We start from the raw sequence: 24,857 nt of genomic DNA on the forward strand, positions 1-24,857 counted from the left end.
ACAGTGGACAATGACACAATCCATTGGAAAATATGGGGGTAGAGTGGGCGGAGAGTGGGCGGAGCTTCAAGTCCGAACCTGAATACAGAATGCCTTGCAGAGCAGTGCATGTGTTGCCCAGGCTCAACCTAAAAAAACGGACATGCACTCCCAACATAGAGTCATTTACATGAGGAAGGCAGCCAAAGACATCACTATTGGAACCAACCCTGCCTCAAGCGTGCAGTGAGCAAGCTGAAAACTATGGAGCTAGAAGACATGGATTTTAGTCCTGGCTTGTCAATGCAATCAAATTGAGTGCTTTTCTAGAATCACTCTCTGAACATATTCCTCAGTTTTCACGGTTTCACGGTTATAATTACTTAAAATCAGGCTAATCTCTGGTAGTATGTGAATAGTAGCAAAACTGGGCTGGAAACAAAGACACGTTAAATTACTACCTGGGGGGGGGGGGGGGGTGAGGGGGGGGGGGGGTGAGAAAGCACCTAGTTTCATAGTTTACTAAGTTGTACCATAACGCAAAAGTTACAGACCATGTAGTACGCGTTTTTTCTCTGCATTATTGGTTCTCCTTCTTGACCAATATGTTTGACCTTTGTTTGATTAAGTTACTATGTGAGAACGTTGAAACAAGCTCCTAAACAGGAAATGAGAACCACTGACTCTTTGCCATGACAGTCTTTCCAGTGTCCTATAAATTCTTTCATGAGGGTCATTTTACCGTAATATAAGTGTTAACTGGAGGAAAGTTGGCAGGTAGGAACTACACCTGTCCCAGATGATCAAAGACAAATCATAACACACTAGTTATAGGGCAAGAGGGCTCAGTGAGGTGAATGCTCACCGCTGATGAATCCAGTGATCAGAAGGTGACGAGCTTGAACACCACCAAGCCAAACTCAGCCTTCCATCCTTCAGAGGTCCGTAATTTGAGGGTCATTATTTGCTTAATAATATCAGGCATATTATCAAGGGCCTCGCCTCTGCTTTTTTGGCTTAAAAGCCAAAAAAGTGGAGATAATTTGTTTGCCCTATTTACAAGGCAGTGCTAACATGCATTAGCGCATGTTAGCAGCCTTTTTCCCGATGCCTCGCTTTGCATCTCTAATGAGATGCAAAGTGGCGTCACTGGGCGTATCGTCACTGATTTACATAGAAATTCTCGCCATGTGTACAACGCGATATTTACAATGCGACCCACAACACGGTTAGCGATTTTAAAAACCGCGCTACCCGTGCTTTTCTCCAAAAACTAACGTCTGGTAAAATACTGACTAACCCTCTTTGTCCTATGGCAGGGGGATCATGCGGCTGAGGGCACCTTTGCCTATTTACAAGGTTTACGCCATCTCTGTGGTGGTATCGCTGGATTTCCAGCGATATTCCCCTCACAATGCCGCTATCGCTGGAAATATTATCGCCCTGGTGATAGGTGTCGTTAATAACTCGCTATCTCGGCGATAACACCCAGCGATAGACGGCGATAAATAAAAGCGCGCAATGCGCGCTTGGTGATATTGATCGCCGTCCGTTGGCAATATGCTCCATCATTCGTTATTTACAGCGCTTAGCAACTGTGTCAAATCTTATATTATGTTTCTAGGTGACTAAACGCTGCCTGTGCTCTTACATAATGATCATTATCGAACTTTGTGGACTTTTTAAACTTTCAGCACATCCCTTAGTGACAGACTTTGGATTACTGAAGTCACAAAGTTGTATTTCGAGTCCCTGGAGTGGCCATTAACTTAATGAGACTACTGTAAAGTTGTAGGGAAGTCCCCTGTTAGTTCAGAATGTCTTCACTGGAGGTGTTGGCAATCCCATTAGTATATTCAAAGTTAAACATGTTTGTCTTTTTTCATAGGACACATTAAAGCATTCAGAGAGGACTTTTAGGTAATATTAGGCGTTGGTTGTGATCAGTTGTCATTGCTTTTGGAACTATTTAGCAGAGTCATTTTTCTTAATGAAACGTTTGATGTCCTTGCTTTTTTTTATAATATGCATATTGTTTCAACTATGTGATTTGAGCATATAAACATATATATATGTTGCATCGAAAAGATTTCCATCTGTGCAGATTGCTATTTTGAAAAATTAGTAATCTAATCAATTATAAGAAAAAGTGTACATGGGCAGGGACCAAAGCTAATTAATACCGTCGTTAATGGCATCATTGGTTCTTACCTTTACACTTCTGTATTTTCAAGGAGCTCTGCGCTGCCTGGTTTTTAGAAAATTCTGGCCATGAATGCATACTATATTCACTGAGAAAAAAATCCATTTAGGCGGAATGATTTAAAAAAAATCAAAAAAAATACTGTCTTTCTCAGTGTGTGCATACCTGTCCGTCGCATGTATACATAACGACATCTACACCGCAACCATGATTTAAAAAAAATTATATTTTCTTCTCAGAAATTAAATAAACATATTTGCAATACACAGGTCAACCGAACTACTTCACCACGCAACAGTTAGGTTGTCTCACAACAAGGGACGTTAGCCTAATTGGGCGTTGCGTCAATGCCATAGCGGCGTTCCTGAGTGAATAGCTCGATCGCGGGAGATCGGAGGCGAGGAGGAGTATTTTCAAAGGTGTTAGACCTTAATCTGGAGGCCACAGCTCCGGAAAACAGTGTGCCGCCTGCCCAGGGGAATTAATTAGAAAGTGTGAGTATAGAGTTTTTCAAGTGTGGAAAGGAAAAGCGAAATGAAAGGCAATAACACTGTAATGCCTCTTCCGAAGGCTGGGAGGCATATATTTATTATTCATGGGGTTTTGTGAGCAGGAACGTTTGTGTCTGGTGTGCAGGGGCCCTCTCTAAGCAGCCTGCTTGGATTCGTTCATCGATTGTAATAAATGGTCTTCAATTAAGTAATTAAAAGAGCTCAACGTTAATGTATGTTGTTGTATTCACCAACAGCTCTGCTACAAAAAAATAGTATACAACCTCTCAAAAAATACAAACAGCAGACATGCTTTAATGTTCATGCACATAATACTTTTGTTTATAAAAAATATGAAAACTATTGGCCAACTACACAGAGATTTCCAATGACATATTCGTATCCTGCAAATATTTAGTACAGCAGACATACTGCAATAGTCATGCGCATCTACTCATAGCAACATCTTCCTGAATAAGCCCTATTCATTGAAAAAGAATGCAAGAGAAAAGTACTCGATAGCTAATGATGAGGTAGCTCTCCTATCTTGCCTTGCCTTTCTTTCCCTCAATCACATTTTCAGTAGTCACTCTAATTTACACCCTCTTCTCTTTTTCTTCCCTGGTGCTGCTTTAATGCAGCCATCTTTTGTCCCGTCTGTCTCGTGCCTTCATTCATCCTTACTCATATTTCCTCTACCTAAGCCTTTGTTGCCCACCATATCTTTTCTTCATTCTATCTTTTTCTTACATTTTCCACGTATACCAGTATATCCAGTATGGCTTCAGCTATTCTCACTTATTCCCACAGCTCTACCTTTCTTCCTCCTTGATTCTACCTTTAATCTGAATGGCGTTCTCTTCATCTATTTCTCGTCCTCTAATAGTCAGTCCTATTTGTATTCCGTTTGCCTTTTTATTCCCGCTATTATCTTTTCTTCAAGTCGTTTCTTCATTGTTTTCATCTCTCTTTCTGTGCTTGTACTGTCTCTGCTCGCCTGTTTCTTCCCGATCCTTACCTTCATTCCTTCTTTGTGTCTTTCTCTACACAGATCTCTCTTGTTCCTTCTTACTGCAGCTTTTTCGTCCTCAGTATTCCCTGCGTTTTCTCTTTCTCTCATTTGCGTTTTCTTCACCTTCCTTTCTTCCTCCATTCTCGCACACAATTTTTAATTTCCCTCCTTAACAAAATACATGCCTTCTTGTTCTAAATCCTACCTTTTTTCTGGTAGTTCTCAAACGCTTGCCCCGTCTTATTTTACTCACATGTTCTCTTTAATCATAACATTTTAATCGATTCCTTTTGTCAACCTAGCTGTTCTCCTTTCTGCCCTTGTTTCGGCTATTTCCGGCTGCATCTTCCTCTGCCCATGCCTCTCTTACCTTTCTTAGTAATCCCTCCAACCTTCATATTCTCTAGATTTATTGAAGTTTTCCCCATTCTTTCTTTCCTCCTCTATCTCTCCTTCTTTCTCTCCTAATCCCATCCTCTCTCCTTCTGCTTTTCTCGATCTCGGTTCTTCCTTTTTCCCCTCATTCAACCTTTATTTGCCTCATCTTAAAATCTCTCAAGTTATTCTTACCTCAACAGGCTACACTTACTTAACCATTCCAACTTCTCCTTTCTCCTACACTCACATCTTCTCCTCCTCGGCTTTTCTCCCTCCATTTTTCCCTCATTTTTCCTCTCGCCTTCATTCTTCCCATCTCCTTCCTTTTCACTTTAGCTTCACGCTCTTCGCCAGTTTACAAGCCCATGGGCCAAGTAGGAGCGCAGCAGGAGGGCGCGCGACTCACATGAATCTGCTGGGCCTGCTCCTTGTCTTCCGGAGTGTTGAGCGAGGAAGTGTGGCAGGTATCGATGGACTTCATTATGAACCCCCGGCCTTGGGCGTACTGTTCGTCCTAGAGATAGACAAGCAGATCCATCAACAAAAAGCGCCAGAGATGTTGTCATTAAAATGGCGGCTTTGAACCTGACTGGTCCCATCATGGATACCTCTCTGGGTCCTTCTGATTGAGAAACACTGCAGATGGCGAGTGCCCTGGCTGTCAACATCTGTCATTTTGCTAGTTGTTCCAATATGTCGCTGAACGTGTTTACATGCACTTCATCATTTGCCTGGGCTGCATCACATAAATCTTGCATAATTATGTCACCCGCGGACAACATAATGTATGTGACTTTTGACCTCCTACGTTTGTACAGAAGGGGTGTTTGGGGTCACTGCCTGTTCATTAATCATGACAGGAAGCTGGGGAATATGAATTTAGCTTGCAAAGGGGCCATCCAGCATTATGGAGCACAGGGGGTCCTGCAGCAACAATGGCTAGACCTTCAACAACATCTTTGTTTCTGGCATTGCTGAACTTCCTGTGTTGTTTTGCTTAGACCTGGACCAAACAATCTTGTGTTTCTGAGCTCATAACTATTATATGCAAAATATTACAAATGATGAGTGTTTTTAAGGTGTTTGGCAGGTGCTGGAAAGGAGAGAGGCAGCAAGTTTAAGCTGCAAAGAAATAACTCACAGCGCCGGCACCTTATTGTGTTGTATCGTAATTGCATTTATATAGCGCTTACTACCCCTGACAAGTCGTCAAAGCGCTTATATAAATTTCTAGGACTTTTTACCAATAATCTTGTGCAAAATCTTAGCCACTAGAAAGACGGTGCATTTATGGCTGGCATATTTTTTAATCACCTTTAAAAAATATTGGCCTCTCGTCAGTCCAAAAGTCCTGTGGTTTTTTTTTAGGGAAAGGTAAGTCTGGAAAATTGTAGTTTCCGCAACACTTGTATCACTGAGTACTTATGAGCGCACTATTGATTTCAGAACTATTTACCCAATACTACAAATGTTAATTCACCAGATTGTGATCCGCTGGTGATGGATCACACTTCTTCTCTTCCTGGTATACTTGAAGCCTATGTGACCAGTCACTCATAAGGCCTGGCTCTAGTGAAACACTCATTTTTTTTCATTCAAGGTGCATCATGGGATATGCTGACGGAGAAAACAGAACAATTTTACGGAATTCCGCTGGGTTCAAGGGAGGTAAGTGAGCATCTCCTGAAGCATGCAATTGGGCATAGGTGCAAAGTGCTGTACAAACTGAGGGTAAATGGGTTGGTAGGGAAAAAATAGTATGGTTATGAAAAGTCAATTGTTGACTTGTTTGAGTGAAATGACATGGAGGACAATTGTGGAGGAGATGCAAGGTATGTTTAGGATGGCTCATCAAACCAATGTTGTCCTCGTGAGAGGAAGAGCACTAGTGTTAAAACTTTCCTTGTTTCCATTTAGGGCGTGGATGTGAGATAGAGGTATATGCTTCATGGTGACAGACTTTGTTGGAGTGGTAAAGAGCAAGGGATAGTATTTCTACCACTTAATAATGTGTAATATATAATGTGTTCAACAGAGGTGGCCAAGTCTATATGAAAAGATCATCAATGTTTAAGGATCACACAATGAGCTGAACATGGGATCTAAGGACCTATGCGCTTTCCATGATATATACAAATATGTGTGTGTGTTTATTTCTAGTCACGCTATTTGTAGTGGATTTTGTGGATATATTTAAAGGAGGGAGATATAATGTAAGCTCAGCCAGTGCTAGGCATAATCTGTGTAATATCATGAATTTCTACTCATTGTTTTCCAACCTGGCCACGGTGGAATGTCTGTTAGTTGGGCAATGAATGAGTTTGTTTTCAGAAGTGTGTAATCTCTGCCATAGGAATCTTTTAGTGCATTAAACATCTTAATTGTCATCTTTGAATCATGATGCACCCTACCACTTCGAGACCTCAAGTGTCTGACGCACAACTGGTGGCTAAGGGCTCAATAGAGGGGCGCTACCTTTCACTGAGCTACTGGAGAATAGTACCCTGGTGAAGTGTGCCGTCCTAAATATCGAAACCACAATATCAATGGGACACAACATTGAGGAAAGAGTTTCGAAAATAAAATATTGACAGGTAAGTATGTCTACATTTTCTAATAAAAAAAGAAATAATCCTTAGGTCTACCTAATACTGAAGACCACTCTCAATCATGAGAGTGGTGTTCAAAATTAGGTAGACCAAAGGATGATTATTTTTTTTTGTAATTAGAACCCTATTCCTTTGGTTGATAAGGGGTCCCTCTCTGTGTTTTCTGAGTCTACATTTTCTATACATACCTTCCCATATGTGTACCTACAAGCTACATATATCTTCAAGGAACATAGATGTGGAGTTAGGAATAGTAAATATATACCTCCATGTATGCCCTTACCTTTTGATATTTTGTCCCTCAATATTCTATACTCAGATTCTTGTGCCATGACATTGGTGGTGGAGATATTCTGCAGTACATTTCTTTGGTGAGGGCCTGGTTCAAGCCTGTTATATGGTCAAAGGGGAGTCTAGGTCCTAGGCAGTCAAAAAAAGTGGGAGGAGGTAGCAGCAGCACAATAAATGATCCTCCATTTAGAAGTAGCAAACCTGTGATATTGTAGGACATGGAATAGACCAATGATAACAATGGTACTGGCGTGGTAGCCACACAGGAATAAGGTGTTGGTGGATAAAAGGCGGATGTGACTGGTAATCCATCTTTAACACCAGTTACAATTTTGAGACTAAGCATTTCTAGAAACCCTGTCTTTCTTGTGGCCTACAAGCCTCTGCTTCTGTGTAGGTAAGGTTGCATCACTAAGAAGAGAGCCTTACTAGAGACCTGGTTGAATCACAGTGAGACACCCCAAAACCCCAGCCTCTCCTGTATTGTGAATTGAAGCCAATATCCCTGTTCATAGAGTGGAGTGCTACAAGGGATGAAGCGGGTAACAGGAAGTTCCCATTATATTTGAGTGTTTGACTGCATAGTGGTCTTAAGGCATGACTCAAGTTTACTCAAGAGTGTCTAAGTGGATTAACTCTAGCTGAAGTGAACCTCTTGTCATCTGGTTGATGTGACCTTCCCCTACCTGACCTATGACAAACTACCTTGTTAGACTATATACTGAGGATTTTCTTAGATATAGTGAGTTTCGTTGTTCTCTAAAGACAATGGAGGCTCTTTAATGTTCGTTTTTCTTTCTGAAAGATCTTCTAGCTTCCCAGGACTGCACAACTCAGGCATAGACTTAGAGACGTCTGTCGTTTTTGCTCTACAAGTTAGACCCTTCTTTGACCTTCCTCTATAGGGAGGGAACTATGACAATCCTACCAATTAGCTTTTCCACTTAACTAGGGGAGTTCAGTTCACTAATTTTCTTATTCAGTATAGAGTACCTTATCCAGTAATATAATTGTGTTTGCAATGCGCTGCCTTCATTTTAAAATGTAAAATGTGATAAAACAAAAAGAGTGGAATGTATATAATAGTATACTAATGCTTTTTATTGGCAGAGTAGAATCAGAGGCATGTTTCTTTAGGAGGGGGAACATCTAGATTGAAGGTTTAATGGGAAGAGCAGAAGCCATGATTTGTGTAGAACGGGTAAAGCTATTAGAACATGAATCAAAGGTGAATCTGAATTAGTGGTGGAGTGTCAGCCTCACATTGTTGTCTGATATCAATAGCAACATTTGAAGCTGGACAAAAATAAATGGAAGTGCAGAAAGCGGTAGTTCAAGCAGTCAAAGGGCCTATGTGACACAGAGAAGTATCAGTCATGATTGATGTGCTGTGGATACAGCATCATTGGTAGACAAAAGAGCCTCCAAGCAAGCAGTGGGAGAAATGAGAACTTGAACCTAACCCTTGTGGGAGAGGTTGTGCTTAGAGACAGCCAGAGAAAAAGCTTTCAATATATGTGTGTATGTGGAAAAAATGATCTTCTGCGTCTCAATATGTGAATGAGAAGCCAAGATTGGTCCACATAGAAAACATATGCCGTAAAAACATTAAATAAATGTAGGGATACATTTCTTATGTAGTGAGAGTGATTGTAGACATGGCGTTTATTGCTCCATTTCACTATGCCTACCTTATTTACTTTAAGTAAATCTATGTCCAGAGGCTTGAGGCAATATTTTATAGTATTTGCTAAATTAGAAAGAGATTGTGACTTAAGACTAAACTGGGAAATGTTTTTGGGTGAATCAGTGGTCTGTCATATTTAGGGCAGTGGTCTCACAAGTCGGATTGACTTTTCCTATAGTGTGGTAGTTGCAAGTCAAAATATTGATTAGAGGAATGTTGTGCTACTATTATCTCTACCAAAGTATGTATACTTACCACCTTGTTGTTTTGGTCATCGTTATTTTTCTACTATATTGTTGTAGCACAATCTTTAAAACTCAATATTCCAACACCATGTTACTGTAGAATAGTTCAAAAACACTATTTAATAAAGTTTACTCTAAAATAAATCTTTCATTGCACTGATAGTAATTTTGTACATGTTGCTGTTTATACATGCTACCCACTACTGGATGGAATAATAACTTTGCGTCACGTCTATCATAAGGGATAAGCTGATCCACTTCTCTGCTCCCACTACTTTGCTTATCCTCAATTGGTATAAACATATTTTGTCATCATCCATTTACAATGCTTTGTTGTATTTTTGATACCATAATGGGTATTTCTGAAAAGATAGTGTCAATCCCACAAAAATAATAACATTGGAAAATGCTGAATACTTACAAATTCATTGAACATTTCAGAGGAAAGGGAGTGGATGTAGTGTGAGAGTTTCACTGCACGGTCAAAGAGATCACTTGTAGAGATTTGGCAATTAACAGCACCGTTAGGGCAAATTGGTGAAGAAGTGACACCAATCCTTGTCAGAAACACATTAGATCCCAGGGTCATCACTAGCAGCACACCTGTTCAGGCACAAACACAGACAAAGCACAATAAGGGATTTAGTGATTTTTCAAAAGTTCTGAATATTTTGTTGAATGTTATTTGCAAATAAGTCTATACTTTTAAGTGGACCAGCTTGAAGTCTTACAACATAAGATATGTCTACAGTTGCCTGCATCAAAGCCTTCTCAGGAATGAGAAGACAGAATGTGGAGACAATTGAACAAGTGCTGTTTAATACAGAACTATCATTTCACAACAGAACAAGGGAGCATATTAAGGATAATGAAGATGAGGAATCAATATTGAGTCAGTGAAGTGGTAAAAAAAGCAGTGCCAGGGCTTGATCTGTCCGACATTGCCAAGACACTATGATTCCAATATCGGACTCGTTATTATCTGGCGAGTCCGTTTGAGTCAACTAAATCAGAGAAAGACTAGCACTCCCATGATACATTGATGGGTTATATAAAACTGCTAGACAGGAATTATGGTAACTTCTGACTTGGAATGACCGGAAAAGTCAATATTAGCATATATTGAGTGGTTCACAAAGAAGACATCCAAATGTAAAATAGTCAAAAATTGGAGTGGTAGCAGGGAAAGGCACCCAAAAGTAAGCGCTGACATAGGGAGAAATAAAAGGAAAACCAAGTTATAGATTAAATTAAAAGCAGATTATAGAAATGCACAAGAAAGTACATGCAGCAACAAGCTAACAGTGCCTTAACTAATCACACAACTCAGAATGACAGCAACAGAATGTGTGCATGTGATACCTTAAGGCATGGGTACTCACAAACATTTTCCTGGGGCCAGTAGGTTTGGCCTTTGCTGTGACCGAGGGCCGCTCTAATGCCAGCAGGGTGTTGGAGAGGGGTGGAGAAGGTGAAAAGTGGGTTTAGTGGAAGCCAAGTAAGTACATCTAGTGGCTGAACTGAATTGCCCAATTTGAAACCGGACAACCTGGGATGCAGTACACCCTTGTTACTTCCTTTCTTTAATTAAAATGAACCTTTAAATAAACGCTTTCTGTTTATTTAACATTTTTGTAATGTTAGTGCTGATTCCAATGAACAGCAGCCCAGTGCTGCTGTTGCCCAGGGAGCCACATGTGAAGGTCAGAATGGCTGCATGCGGCGACTGGGCCGTACTTTGTGTATCATTGCCATAAGGAGTACAGATGAAGATTGCGCTTACATAAGCAATATCTCTATTTATGTTTTTATTGTGACACATTCACCATCCTCCTTACTTATAGGGGTATATTACCAACGATTAGAGATATTTATTGCTAACGAGGCTTAGCAACAATTTTTTTAACGCTAAGCATCGCCGGAAATTATCGCAGAGATAACTTGCTATTAGCAAGGTTTATCTCAGAAGTGATAAAAATCCTTGCGCAAACTGCCAAATTAGAGATTATCGCTGGAAAACCAACGATAATCTCTCGAAGTTTGGCGTTAGCTTGATGATAGGGGCTCACAAACTTAGCCATGATATCCACCTTCCATAGGATATCATGGCTAAGTAATGAAAATACCAGGTGTAAAAAAAGCAGCGCTAACCGCGGTTAGCGCTGCTTTTTTTATCACTAACAGGGTTAGCGAAATCCTTGATAATAGGAGAAATGTCGCTTAACAACATTTCTCCTATTATTTTTCTCTGGAACGCCCCCTTTGCATCTCATTAGAGATGCAAGGGGAAGCGTAGAGAAAAAGGGTGCTAACATGCGAGTTTGCGTGCTAGCACCCTGTTGCTGATAGGGAGATAATTTTATCTCCGCTTTCTTGGCTTTTAAAGCCAAAAAAGCAGAGATAAATCCCTTGATAATATGCCCCTTAGTGTTTTCTTAGTTATCCACCCAAACTGTCATTGACCTGTGTACCACAAATATTGTCTCTGTATAACATTTCTTGTCAAGTAGCTGTTGTGCGCGCCGTAAGGGGTTCTGTAAACCAAAAGCTGGATGATGACAATTCTGTATAAGGTCATGTATGGAGATATATATATATGCAGAGAGGAAGTAGGTAACCCTGAGAGGGCCCCGAGTATAGGTGGAAAGCAGCTGCTTTATCATATACCACTCTACAACACTACAGACACTCTAAATCTGCTCATATCAAATGTCTAGTTCTAGCAGAATGATTAAGCATATGAAAAGCCCTATGCAACCACACCGACCTATAAAAGTGGTCCAGCCTTTAGCAATTTTTGGCAGTGTCTTTGAGCACAGAATTAGCAAGTGTTATTGATGCCAACCAAGAATGTAAAATGCATTTTAACATTCTACGCACAGTTCCACAGGTTTGAATTGATAAAATACCATACAAGCCAACCTGGAATAAGTAAAAGTAGCATCTGACACGTGTTTCACCCTTATAAGAGCTAGCCAGATAAACATTGCTTTGTTCAGAGACAAGGTAGCACCCAACATATGTCCAAACAAAGCACTTTCAGGCTGAGAGTGCTGCATAAATTATGCAAAAACAAAGTATGAAAATACAAAACCCTGGGTAGTCCACAGGGTTTAGGTGGGGTACTGTTCCCATTTAGGGCGCACTTTAAAAACACTTAAGTTTTACATTTGGTCACCTCAAATGTCTGTTTTTCTAGCACAAATATTAAGCATAGGATTAGCCCAGTGCTATCCACACCAAGCTTAAAAAGTAACTAAGCCTTTTGCCATTTTTTTAATGCCTTTAAGCACATCATTAGCAAGTGTTATCCAAGCTTAGCCTAAATTACAACCAAGGCATTTCAGGCAGAGTTTTTCAGCTTTAGAGTGATAAAATTCTATATGAGGTAACCTTGAAGCTCTAAAACAGTATCTCTACAGAGCATAACTAAAAGTACATCCAGGTTGATTATGTCATAAAATACACAGCCAGTAAATGGTGAAGATACTGGATGAATTGGCAGACTGTTTCATAACTGTGTCGTGTGTCATGGTCTGATCCACAGACAATGTGAGCAGCGAATGTCTCTCAGAAAATAGCATAGCTGATACTGAGACACCCCCTTACTCCAGATGAACTGGATGTGGAAATGGGCTTGTAGAGTTTAATTCAGATGTTATTGCAGGATTATTGATCCATGGCATGTTATCAGTTAAAGTGCAGATATATGTAAGATATTTTTTTCTGCCAATTGCAATGATAGTGAACTGAAGTGAGTTTACGTCAGTCAGTCGGGAGAAGTTGAATCAAATTATTATATATATATATATCATACTCAAAAATGTCACCCATGCCCTGCACTCGCGAGTGGGTGCTCCAAAAGGCGAGGGTTATATTGCGTTAAATCTGCACACTTCTTTGTAATGGCCAGCACTTGCGGCAGAGGATTATTCCACGTTTATTGGATTAAAAGGTACATGCAGATGCGTTTCGGCAGCCGCCTTTCTCAATCGAGCAATTTCTTAAGCGAGAAAGGTGTTTGCTGAAACGGGCCTTAGTGCACCTTTTAGCCCAATACATTTGGTAAAATCCTCTCCAACGAGTGCTGGTCATTAATAAGAACCAGGGAGGACGAGAAGGCTGGGCTTTGCCACGCACGTTGACAGGTGCCCCTAAAAGATAATCGAGGGAGACTTGTATAACAAATACAGAGGGGGCCAAAGTTAAACAAACCCCTAGAACATCAACGGCTAAATAAATCCACCGTCTGAGGTCGCAAACATTCATCAACAACGTGTAAATGGACTAATAAAAACCTTAAACTGACTGAAAAAATAGAGGAGCAATTAATGACCCACTGCTGATAGTCAGGAGGCGTGGAATTCAACACAGACAGTCATTAGTAAGTGAGGAATAACCTGTTATTGCATGAACAGACCAAGAGATGTGATGGATCACTCCTTGAGATACCTATTTTTGTCCTCTGCGCAGATAGTCCTAATGATTAGAAACTAGGAGTGGCAATCAACAGCGCTCACAATAGAAGAGATATTAACCTGGTACCCGTGTATAAAGTATTATACGAAAAAGAAGATATGATGTTTTTAATTAATAGTGTCTTGAGGAAGGTGTTATAACAAAAAAAGAAGCACCGAAACGCGTCGACAGAAGGATTAATAAAGATTGTGTAATTAATTGTATTATTTATTGGTAATGTTTTGTTCCATCACAAATGGAATACATATATGTGATTTTATTTATGTCTGAAAATGCGTCTCTATTGTGATACATTTTAATAAAAAGCTGTTTTTGATAAACATACAGTAGAATATTTCATTAATACATGAACTGTGGGCTGAGAAATATTGTTATTGGGTCAAAACAAAATTGATAGATGTTTTCTTGCGAGAACACTTAGAAGCAGAACACACAGAAAGGAACCCCCCCTTTTTTTTGAGCATTAATAAGAAGCGTACATTGAGATATATCTATCTATCTTCAGTTCACAAGTTCCGGTCACTGGCGGTCCGAGTTAGGAGACCGGATCTCCTCCATAACAATGCCACAAATCTCCTTAGATACCCAGGAAAACACTCGGACACCCAGGTTACTTGCAGTGAAAGTTTATTCGGCAAGTGAAGAAAACGACGCGTTTCACCTTTACGGATTGATCTATCTATCTATCTATCTATCTATCTATCTATCTATCTATCTATCTATCTATCTATCTATCTATCTATCTATCTATCTATCTATCTATCTATCTATCTATCTATCTATCTATCTATCTATCTATCTATCTATCTATCTATCTATCTATCTATCTGTCTATCTATCTATCTATCTATCTATATAAATTTATATATATATATACATATATATATCATTAGGGTAAATATGCATGAGAAGACATATACTAAATCCTTACCTACCCATATATGCTTACCTTCAAGATATTTTGGGATTCAATATTTTGGCTATGATATTGAGGAATCAAAACATTTCAAACTTGATAATCTGATAATATACTTAATAACATACTGACTATTGATCCGGGTTGTGGCTGTTTTGCAAAATAGCTGAATGTATCACTGTGTGAATACGGATTCCTCTGCCATATGTGTGGTGCTTTCGAGGAAGCAGTGTTAAAGAGGTAGATAACATGACTGTGATGCGAATCAGAATTGTCACTATGGATAAGTCAAGCACCAAAGGACCAGACACCCCAATTCCCCAAAATGATCGGAAGGTCTGACTACCTCTTCCTGAGTCCAAAAGTGTTTAATATTAACTTCAATATGGTATATCCATGCATGTATGTAATTTGTAGAGCGCAGGAATCACCCCCGCAGGGGGATCTCCGCACTGTAGAAGAGAGTCAGACAAGCCCGAACCACCACAACTAGATTTGAAATAATTCCTTCTTCAGGAGTTTCCTGAAGCGAGTGAGACTGGGCCATTTGCGTAGGTCCTCTGGGAAGGAGCTCCAGTATTTTGGAGCCAGATAGGCAATAGTTTTGCCACCTGATCGAATTTTCTTAAAGCGGGGGACCGCTAGCAACCCCTTTCCTTCCGATCTGAGACATCAATTCGGGCAGTAGACAGTGAACTTGTCTGCCAGATAGCTTGGGCTCTTCCCATAGAGTGTTTTATGGGCGAGACAGCAGAGTTTAAATTTTATTCTCTGGCGAATTGGGAGCCAGTGGAGAAATTTCAACAATGGCCCAGGGGAGGTGCAAGGAGATTTCTTGAGGGCCAGATTTGCGGCCACATTCTGGACAATTTGCAGTCTGCTAAGCAGTGATTCGTTTGCAGATGCCAACAGAGCATTACAATAGTCTAGGCGGCCAATGATCAAGGCCTGAATCAAGGTTCTGCGTACAGAGAGGGGCGGCCAAATGAACACTCTGTGTAGAAGGCGTAGCGCATGGAAGCAGGTCCCTGCAGTGGCCAAGATATGATCCTTCATAGATAGCTGTGTGTCCTGCCGAACCCCTAGATTTTTAGCCACAGGGGATGGAGAGGGAGCAGGGCCCAACCCTGGCGGCCACCACTCTGGGGACCAGGACGCTTGTGCAGCGCCAAACAGCAGGATCTCTGTCTTTGTCGCATTTAGCTGCACAAAGTGTTCTGTCATCCATGCAAACGTTCTCTTTCGAAAGGGTCTAGATACAAAGGAATGAGCAGAAACATCCATCCACAGCACAACTGTCTAAAATTGGGTGCCTATTGCCTTATTTCCCAACAGGCATAGAGCAAAACAGCTAGTTAGAATTGCATTACTCTAGTATAGGCCTTAGCATATATTAACACTCAAATCAGCGAGCAATATTACTTAAGTAGTTACATGTTTTTAATACAGTGCAGTTTTGTGCCAGATCTATAAAGTTGAATGTTGCAAAGAGCCTTCGGTTTTGTTAGCGAACTTTGCGACATTCCCATATTTTCCTTAGCCTTTGCCAGTAGAATGATTTTCTCTCGTTAGCGATTCAGTTTTTACTGCATAACAAGATACTTTTAACTCGTGTCAAACTTGGCCAAGCTAAGCTAAAAAATTTGCACATTTTTCTTCGCCACATAACCTCTTTAAGAGCCTTTCTATGAACAATGGCACATATGTGCAGTCTTTTTATTTGCAAGTTTACCTTTTAATGATCTTCCACTACACACTCGGATTGCAAAGGGCCTCAGTACGAGTGTCTTTGTAATTTGAGTTTGAGTGCAAATAGTTGTTTACTCTATTGACGGGTAACAAGTAGTGCAGATTTACTGCACTGCTGAGTTGTTTTTGACAAGTAACCATTGCCAAAAAACCGAAAAAAATGTATGTATGGGAAAGATGTCAAAAAGTTGTAAAAGGCAGATGCCACATGTTATACCTTGATTTACCTTGATTTAACTTCGCCAACTCAGTCAGCTTGAAATTCCCAACTGTGAGAAATACCGCAATAACGGTGACATCATTTTCCAAGGGTTATTGAACGACAAAACGAACAAAAATAACTTTGTAACCCTTGTCACCCCTAGCATTAAAATGCTTGGAATCCTCAAGTCTTTGTAGTGCAACTAGATAAGATTAAAGGAGTCACATTGAATGTGTCAGGCTAAGGTTAAGCACCTTAAATAGCTGATATGCCCACCACAAATTCACCCAGAAACATTAGGCCTTCCTTGATAGCACCGTAGTCCATCACAATCTCCAGCACTGCATGATATCTCTACTGAGAGCAGAATACATGATGAAATGCCCTCACTCTAATCATGCCACCATGATAGGAATTAAGGGGCATATTTATAAAAAGGGCTGTGTCCCCCTTGCACTACGCAACTGGACGCAAGAGTGACACAACTTCTAAGTTAGATTTGTCAAGCTACGCAAATCCACCTTGCATGGCCTTGCGTAAATTACTTTGTTGCATTTCTCTGCCCCAGAGACGTGTTCCATAGATGAAGCATTGGTGCTCTCATGCATCGACCCATGGATTTTGGTGCATGCCTAGATTTACCGTTGCTGGTAGACATGGGAATGCGTCAAAAAGCTACACCTCCCCAGGAAAGCGTGACGAGGAGAAATATCTTTATTTCTTCTTGTTACTTCCTCTTTTTATGTGTGATGCAAAAATGCTTCAGAGAATATTTTTTGTGCAGTAAGGTGTCCCCTCCTGCACAAAAACAAACCTGCATGCAATGCAGGCACCCTTGCGCCATACTGCCAGGGTGCCTGGGTTGACGCTAGGCAGAACATTGTGCGCCAGCACAGGGAAAAGACAGCAATGAGCCATATTATGCAAATTTTTGCGCACTCCTGTCTTTTCCCTATCACACAGAGTAGCAAAGTGACTTGATGTGTTGCGTGATTTTTTCATAAATATGCTCCTGGGTCTGCAGAGATTTATGCCTCTCAGTGTTTCTTGTTTGCAGTGTCCTGTGTCGAAGAAAGGCTTCTCTGTTTTACCAAGTTGTCTGATTCTGGCAAAATTGGTTAATTCCGCAGGATATCTTCCTATGTTTTCCAACCTGAAACTGCTTATATACTGACTTAGACACTCATTACGAGTGGCTTGGATGATTCCAATATGTGGTATAACTACTGTTACCGCGCAAATCAAATTTATGAGTTTGATGACTAACATGTCGAAACTTATGAGGGTTATGATGCCTTTTAATTACCAGGCCATGGGGATTAGGTGTGGTAAGCACCAAAGTATGCATGTTATTCCCTATTATTAAGGGGCGGGGACAAACTCATAATTGAGTGCTATTCATTGCACCCAATGAAATTCACCCCCTGCAGTTGGATTGCATCAGGTGTAATAAATGTCGGCTCGCACACTGGGTCACTTACAGTGAGGGCCTTACTCTGATAATGCCGTATGAAAAACTGCACATTCAGATTTGCAAAGAAGCGGCATCCAGAGGGCAGGTGGTTCCTCGGCATGGAAGAGTAGTCTAATGGTTTCATTAGAATCTCTGGTTTACTATTCTTAATTCCATTAATACTATCCTGATAATGATAGCATGGGTGGAGTTAATAGTAGTAAATACATATTTTCTTACATTATAGTGGTTGGTCGATGTAGTGGATGAAATATTATCACAGGTCGAGATTAATAACCTCAACAAAGGCCTCAGTTAGAAGTAGATTATTAATTCTGATGGGCAAGGTAACTCATCAGAATAAAGAGTTGTGGTGTTTCACACAGATATTTCAGCTGCTGAAAGCAACCCAAAGCAAACACGGGAAAACATATGGGGATTGGTGTGGATACAGATTCCTGCATTTTACTCCCCAACAACCCGAATCCTCCCATTATTTCCCTATCCCTGGAATTACTGGGACTCTAGGAATGATTTCACAGTATGCATACTCGAGGTCATGGTGTCACACAGTATTTAGTACAAATGCATTGATGGTTTGAAACCAACAGTAGATGCAGAAACTTTGAGCTCTTCCTCCAGTCTCTCATTTGATGGTCTGTCAAGTCACTTAGGGCCTCATTTATGGGTTTTTTGCCGTAGGACAGTGCCGCAAGCCTTGCTGCTGCACTGCCCTAGGGCAGATACAGTGCATTTCTGCCCTTATCCCCAGCACCGGTGCACATTTGGCTTCCGTGCACCAACCAGGCACCTTTCCACGATGGTGCAAGGGTGCCTGTGTTAAGGGGATGAGAACGCAGCACATGTAGAAAGAGGAAACATGAGGAGAAATAAAGATATTTCTTCTCGTTGTGCCTCCATTACGCCTCCCCTGTGGAGGCTTACGTTTTTGGTGCTGCCTCAGACTTAGAATTTCTCGTAAATTTGGGATAGTGTCAAAGAGACATGGATGTTGCTGGGAACGCCCCCAACAACATCCATGGAATGCCCTTTTCAGGTACTTTTCTGCATGAAAGGGGCATGTATTTATAAGGCAATGAAAAGCCAGGTAACATGGCTTTACAAGACCTTAAAAATATGGCAGTGACAAATTGTGCCAACGAATAGTGCTCTCTCAAACAAATATATTTTGAGAGACGCAAGTGATTTTCCTCGTAAAGGAATGAAATTCAGATTGAAGGGTCGTACTACATGTTGCCTTTTCACACACTGTTGTAGTTTCTTTCGGTGATGCCTGGTAACATTTTGTAAAACTCTGGCATCTGAGATCCCTTCGTGCCATCACTGCTCGATATTAAAGCTCTAGGCGGATAGTCGGCTGCAGGTGATAGAATAATTCGGTAGTTTTAATATTACAAAAATGAATGAATAATAAGTTTCTGCTTTCTGTTGCTTTGTCAGTGAACATGCAGGCACAATCGTAAAACCAACTTATTTGGCCGAGGTCGTTGTCTTTAAGTTGAATTCCAGCATGCACATACAAAAAATAGGCTAAAACAAATCATTTTACAACCGTGTAGTTCGCTTACCTAATTCTATTCTCCAAGTGCTTGATAGCAAAGACAAACTCGTATTAGCTCTTTGCAAACAAATTTATTTTAGTGTATCCATTCTAAAGCTCTTTTATTCGCTTTCCGAAATATATGCATGTGAGTTCTGATACTTTAAAAGTATGTATTTATCATCCTTTCTGAAGTTTGTGTGCACCACCTCACAGAGTCCTCCTCCCTAATTTATGTTCAAATCTTCAATTCAGTGTTTCACAACCTTAGCCTAAAAAGCCACAGGTTCACATACTTGCTAACCCTATTTTGTCTCACAATATCAACTGCCATTCAGAGAACCCAGCAAGAGCAGGAGAAAATAATGTAATGTATGGAGTAAAATACTTACCCTTTAACGACTGCCTTTTTATGTCCATGGTACTTGTCATGGCTGCCAGAGTAGCACGCTGTGTTGGAAGCAAAGCCTTTGTACATTTTCTCTCCTATTCACAACTTTATATATTCTTTCAGCTCTATGATTTCAATATTCAGGGATTCACCAGACCTAAACTACTCACATAGTCATTGCCGATATAGTGTGTGCCTAATTATAAACATCAAATGGTCACCTTGCCATTCATATTCAAGACCATATTGTGACAAAATGGGAAATGTTTGTCCGCAGGAAAAGATGGTTAATTAATGTTTTTTTAAAGTTAAACAGGAGGGTTTTGGAAGACCTGAAAGGGTTAGGTGGAATATTTAAGGCGACAAAAAGTACATCATGACAGTAAAATGGACATAATCCTAACAAAAATATATAATTCAGACATGTCTATTAGTACCACCAACAGCAGCACTAATCAGTCGGTGGAAATTGTATTTAAAGAGGATTGCCTGAGACTCCTATTGAAGTTCATGTATGTTCGTGATCATGTATGTTCGTGAGTGCTGAGGTTTGGATCGTACAAGTGGGAGAACCAAGTCCATGTAAGACTTGTGCTGCGCAGCCAATACGGGGCAGGTGTGCTATAGTAGTCACACTATTGACCCACTAGGAGCCTCTTTAATATTCCCCTGTATTTATGATTAGGCAGCTAATAGGAATTAATGGCCACATCAGAATTATGAGATATACAGCAACTCTGTGGACCTGGGTATTTCACTCAGAGATTCAACTTGCTAATGCTAAAAGAAGGCGGAGTATCCAGAAGAAATAATGAGGAAAATATTGGATTTTTACAGGGATTCAGGATTGTAAATACATATATCCCAATAATTCCTCATTTCCAAGAGGATCATTAGGGTTCCACTTGTAATATCTGTTAACCAGGACCTGCCGACCCCCCCAATCACTTCAAATTACTGGTGCCCCTGGCATAGGTAACTCAGGGGTCATAGGGAAATGAAGTTCATTTGGAAATGAAGGAACCTTGTAATGAAGCCACATTTGGAGGAAATGTGGAGAGAGTGGTGAATTTAATTCAGGCAAGTGCTCACCTGTATATAAGGATGTGCATATCATAGGAGGCATCAGATGACGTTTTTTAAACAAATGTTTGAATAAAAGGATGGAGTCTACGTTGAATCTCACTTCTCCAGGAGCCAGGTCTATACCAGAAACATTATACTGGCTTGGGTTTCAGATCTGTAACCGGGATTTAGGGCCTGGGTTTGACAAATGTGACAGATATCCCATTCTCTTTATTAATGGTGAATTTTATGCTATGGCACTTGTAATTAGGTGGATGGGTTTATGTCATGTTTGTGACTGAGTAACACGACCACCAAACTCCAAATCAGGCCCTCAGTTTCTTGTAGTGCTTCACTTGTGTGAATTGTGTTCCTTTAAGTAATTGGATTTTGTGAAATGCTGTGCATTACGAGGCATGCAACAATCATGCATATGCAATTTTTAACCCACACTAAAAAATCAATGGTGCCACTTTAGGATGAAAGACCAAATCATTTTGGACCGTGCAGAGATTGTTTTTAAGTGGGACCACTAGCCAAAGGGAATTCTGTATCTCATAACCGAAATGCTTAACATCTTGTCTTACAGAGCCACGGTGCTTGATTAGTCAGTTTACTGATTTTGTGAAAACACTAGTTAACATTTTGGAAAGATGAACTTACTGTTGACAACAGAAAGCAAGTTACACCTGAAGATCAACACGAGAACAAAAAGCTAAACATGCACCGGTGTGTGTGCCTCCATCATGTTTGAACCACGACTGTTAAGATCAAGGGGCCTCTTTTATGAAAAGTGACGCATCGCTGCGTGAAAACAGCGCTGCGTCCCTTTTCATTGCGCCCTCCTTGCGACACCAATGATGCGTCATATTTACAGTATGACGCCTCCATGTTCAAAGAGTTACAGATACGTCAGTCTTTCTGACATATCTGTATGGGGCAAAAGTGACGCATTGCGGGAGTGTGTCACAAAAGTGACGCAACTCCAGCAATGCGTCCTTTCACATGGGGCAAGCCCCATGTGAAAGGGCCTGCGTCAGTCTTACGCCTGCTGTGAGGCAGGCGTAAGATATTGACGCATTTGCATCCTAGAAGTGGTGCAGTGAAATCTTATAGATTTCACTGCGTCACTTCTACGACCCTTTCTTGCGTCAAAACGCCCCCTTGCATACATTATACCTGGCGCAGGTATAATGTGGCGCAGGGGTTTACAAAGTGACGCATCTACCTAGATGCGTCACTTTGTAAATATGGCGCAACACAAAAAGTGACGCACCGGCAGCGTAAAAGTGACGCACAGCCTCATAAATGAGGCCCACTGTTTCTACTATAACTGCGTCCATGAGCCTCTATATCTGATGGAAAAGGTAAAGGGACACTGCTGGCTTGACTCCTGCAGCCATCTGAGAACTCAAGGGTTTTAAGCAAAAGATTTTGTCTTAGTTTCTGTGGCTTATGGATCTGATCAGCATTACTCTCACGTAGAGCCGTAGAACATAGTAGACTAATTTACCCCTGTGCAAGGCAGCATAGCGGAATTGACAACTAGCCTCTACCCAGGGCATTCTCATTCGTCCACCAACACTTACGTCAACCTTAGCCTGATGTGTCATTTTCACCGACAGCACTTGTGACTGCACCAGCTTTCTGACAAGTGCTTAAATGGGCGTCAATATATGTATGTCATATTTGTATGTGAGTAGTATTTGTATAATTTGAACCTAGTCGAAAAACAAACGGTCAGTGAGTGATAGGAGAGGTAGCTGGTTATTGAATTGTTGCTGTTATGGATGAGTACATGCATGAATATTATGGACATAATGTCATGGATGTTATTGATGAGGACATGCAAGGACGTAGCCAACTTTGCTCCCATCTCTCTGTAACGTTCTCCTTTGACTGCATTGCCTTGAGACCTCAAATTGTACAACCAAGGTCTGTCACAGGAATCTTTCAATACATTTCTTTGTTGTGGGTAGTAGCTCTGGATGATTCTATCCACACATTTTCCATGAAACACTGAGCTGTACATTTACTCCTAAAATTCCCCAATGCCTGTCACAAATTGTGACCTATAGGGGAGCAAACTTCTATCACTAAAAATACTCATCTGCGTGTCCATGTTTGTTTACTCTAGGAATCGCAATGCCTGTATTATGTCTGTATCAAAACATTCTTCCATTGTGGCCAAATGTAACTGATGTATACAAAAAGTGGTGGATGGATTGCTTTAATTAATCTCAGTCACTAGTAATTACTCGGGTCACATCCCAGCCCATTGTTATTTTGCACACTCCAGTGGGAGCAGTTCCGCCCAAACTGCCATTCAAGGTCCTCCCTGAACCAGAACACAAGCATTCCAGGACTGATTTCACCCTGGTTAGTGTTCGTCATCCAGGTATACCTTGGTTCTAGTCCCACAGTGTGCACATGACCCACATAACAGTGGATGGGATTAATTCAACCATTCCTTCTGTCACTTTTTGGTGTACTCAAATGTACCTGATGGTAGCTCATTTATGGACTGTCCAGTGTCTTTCTTCATCCTTCCAGATAACAGAGATCCTGAAAGGATCACACACACCTTCTTTCATTTTACTTATTTTTGGAAAGAAACATCTGCATATCTTAGTAGAAATATTTCCAGGAACACTTTGCTGTTTCCATGTTTGTTGATCCAGTCTAAGCTATTGTAATGATCTGTGACCCCTTTTGATCTGCTTGACCTTCCAAGTTTGATCATCAAAATGGTCATACTGACAATGTTCACCACTATTGAGCTTTGTAAGTGTCTTAAGCATCTGATTCTTAATGTTCCAATGTATAATGATAAATTTGGCATCAATACTAGAAACAGATGTTTGATTTTGTAATTTGGGAATATAATACACATCAGGAGGAGTTTAGTATTCTCTGCTGCTACCCTTACCACATTAAGGTATTAAGGAGACTTTCACATTGTCCTGGGTGTAATCTTTGTTAGAAAGAAGCAAAGAAAACCAACACAGCACTCTTTCAAGCTAAATGTCTATAGTCTTACTATCTTACTGTATCCTAGGAAAGAATGTACTGAAACTGAAAATCTACATAGCATGAGCACGCGAAAGCACAGGGACCAGGAGCAAGATCAATTAGGTTTCCATTTTTTAAACCAGGGCGACTTCAGTTCAAGGTGTGTGCGCACTGTTTCAAAAGTTAAACCCTTGCAGTACAACTAGTTTAATCCTCAATTCCAGACATTACCAGGAGTACTTATTGATTACTCCTGGAATCCACCTTTATTCAGGAGTACTACCAGAGAGGCTGATACTAGTAGCAAAATGATTGTGAATTGAGCCCTATCAATGTACATGAAGTTTTTGTGAGAGTATCGAGCACAGACTGTCAGCTTCACCATTGTATGCTACGCCGACGACACCCAGCTCATCCTCTCGCTCATGAAGAACCCCAAAGACACAAGACTCTCTTTCCAGGAAGGTATGGAGAACGTGGCAGCCTGGATGAAGGACAGCTGCCTGAAGCTAAATTCAGAGAAGACAGAGGTCCTCATCCTCGGTCCCTGCACCTCCGCCTGGGACATCACCTGGTGGCCCTCCGCACTCGAGAGCCCACCCACCCCTACAGACCACACTCAGAACCTCAGCATCATCCTTGACTTCTCCCTCTCCATGAACAATGCCATCACCCTCCGCCAGTTTCAGCTGCCTTCGCATCCTCCGTAAGACCTTCAAGTGGATCCACGCCGACTGCAGAAGGACCGTCACACACGCACTCATTGCCAGCAGACTGGACTACGGCAACACCCTCTACGCCGGAATCAACAGAACTCTTCTGCACAGACTCCAGACCTTCCAGAGCGCCACAGCCAGACTCGTCCTCAGGATACCGTGCCATGAGCACATGAAACAACACCTATGAGGCCTCCACTGGCTCCCCGTCGAGAAGAGGCTCACCTTCAAACTCCTCACCCACGCCTACAAATCCCTCCACAACATCAGCCCCAAATACCTCAATGAGAGAGTATCTTTCCACGCACCCGAGAGGAACCTCCACTCCACCAACCTTGCCCTGGCAGAGGTCCCCCACATCCACATCCACAGAACCGGCGGGAGAGCTTTTTCCTACATTGCTGCCAAAACCTGGAAC

The 24,857-nt window shown here is 41.1% G+C and overlaps 1 protein-coding gene across 1 annotated transcript in view; it reads right to left on the reverse strand.

Annotated features, from left to right (window-relative positions):
* PRL (prolactin) overlaps positions 1 to 19,710 on the reverse strand; it is a 95,047-nt gene extending 75,337 nt beyond the window's left edge. Inside the window, exons 1-3 of the mRNA XM_086966873.1 lie at positions 19,648 to 19,710; positions 9,317 to 9,498; positions 4,470 to 4,577 (exon numbers count right to left, since the gene is read on the reverse strand). Of these exons, the coding sequence (XP_086822999.1) occupies positions 4,470 to 4,577; positions 9,317 to 9,498; positions 19,648 to 19,687 (330 nt within the window). The 5' untranslated portion in view covers positions 19,688 to 19,710. The remainder of the gene's footprint in view (positions 1 to 4,469; positions 4,578 to 9,316; positions 9,499 to 19,647) is intronic.
* Between the last annotated feature and the right edge of the window lie 5,147 nt (positions 19,711 to 24,857).

Source organism: Lissotriton vulgaris, chromosome 4_1, assembly GCF_964263255.1.
Source record: "Lissotriton vulgaris chromosome 4_1, aLisVul1.2, whole genome shotgun sequence".
Taxonomy (NCBI): Eukaryota; Metazoa; Chordata; class Amphibia; order Caudata; family Salamandridae; genus Lissotriton; species Lissotriton vulgaris.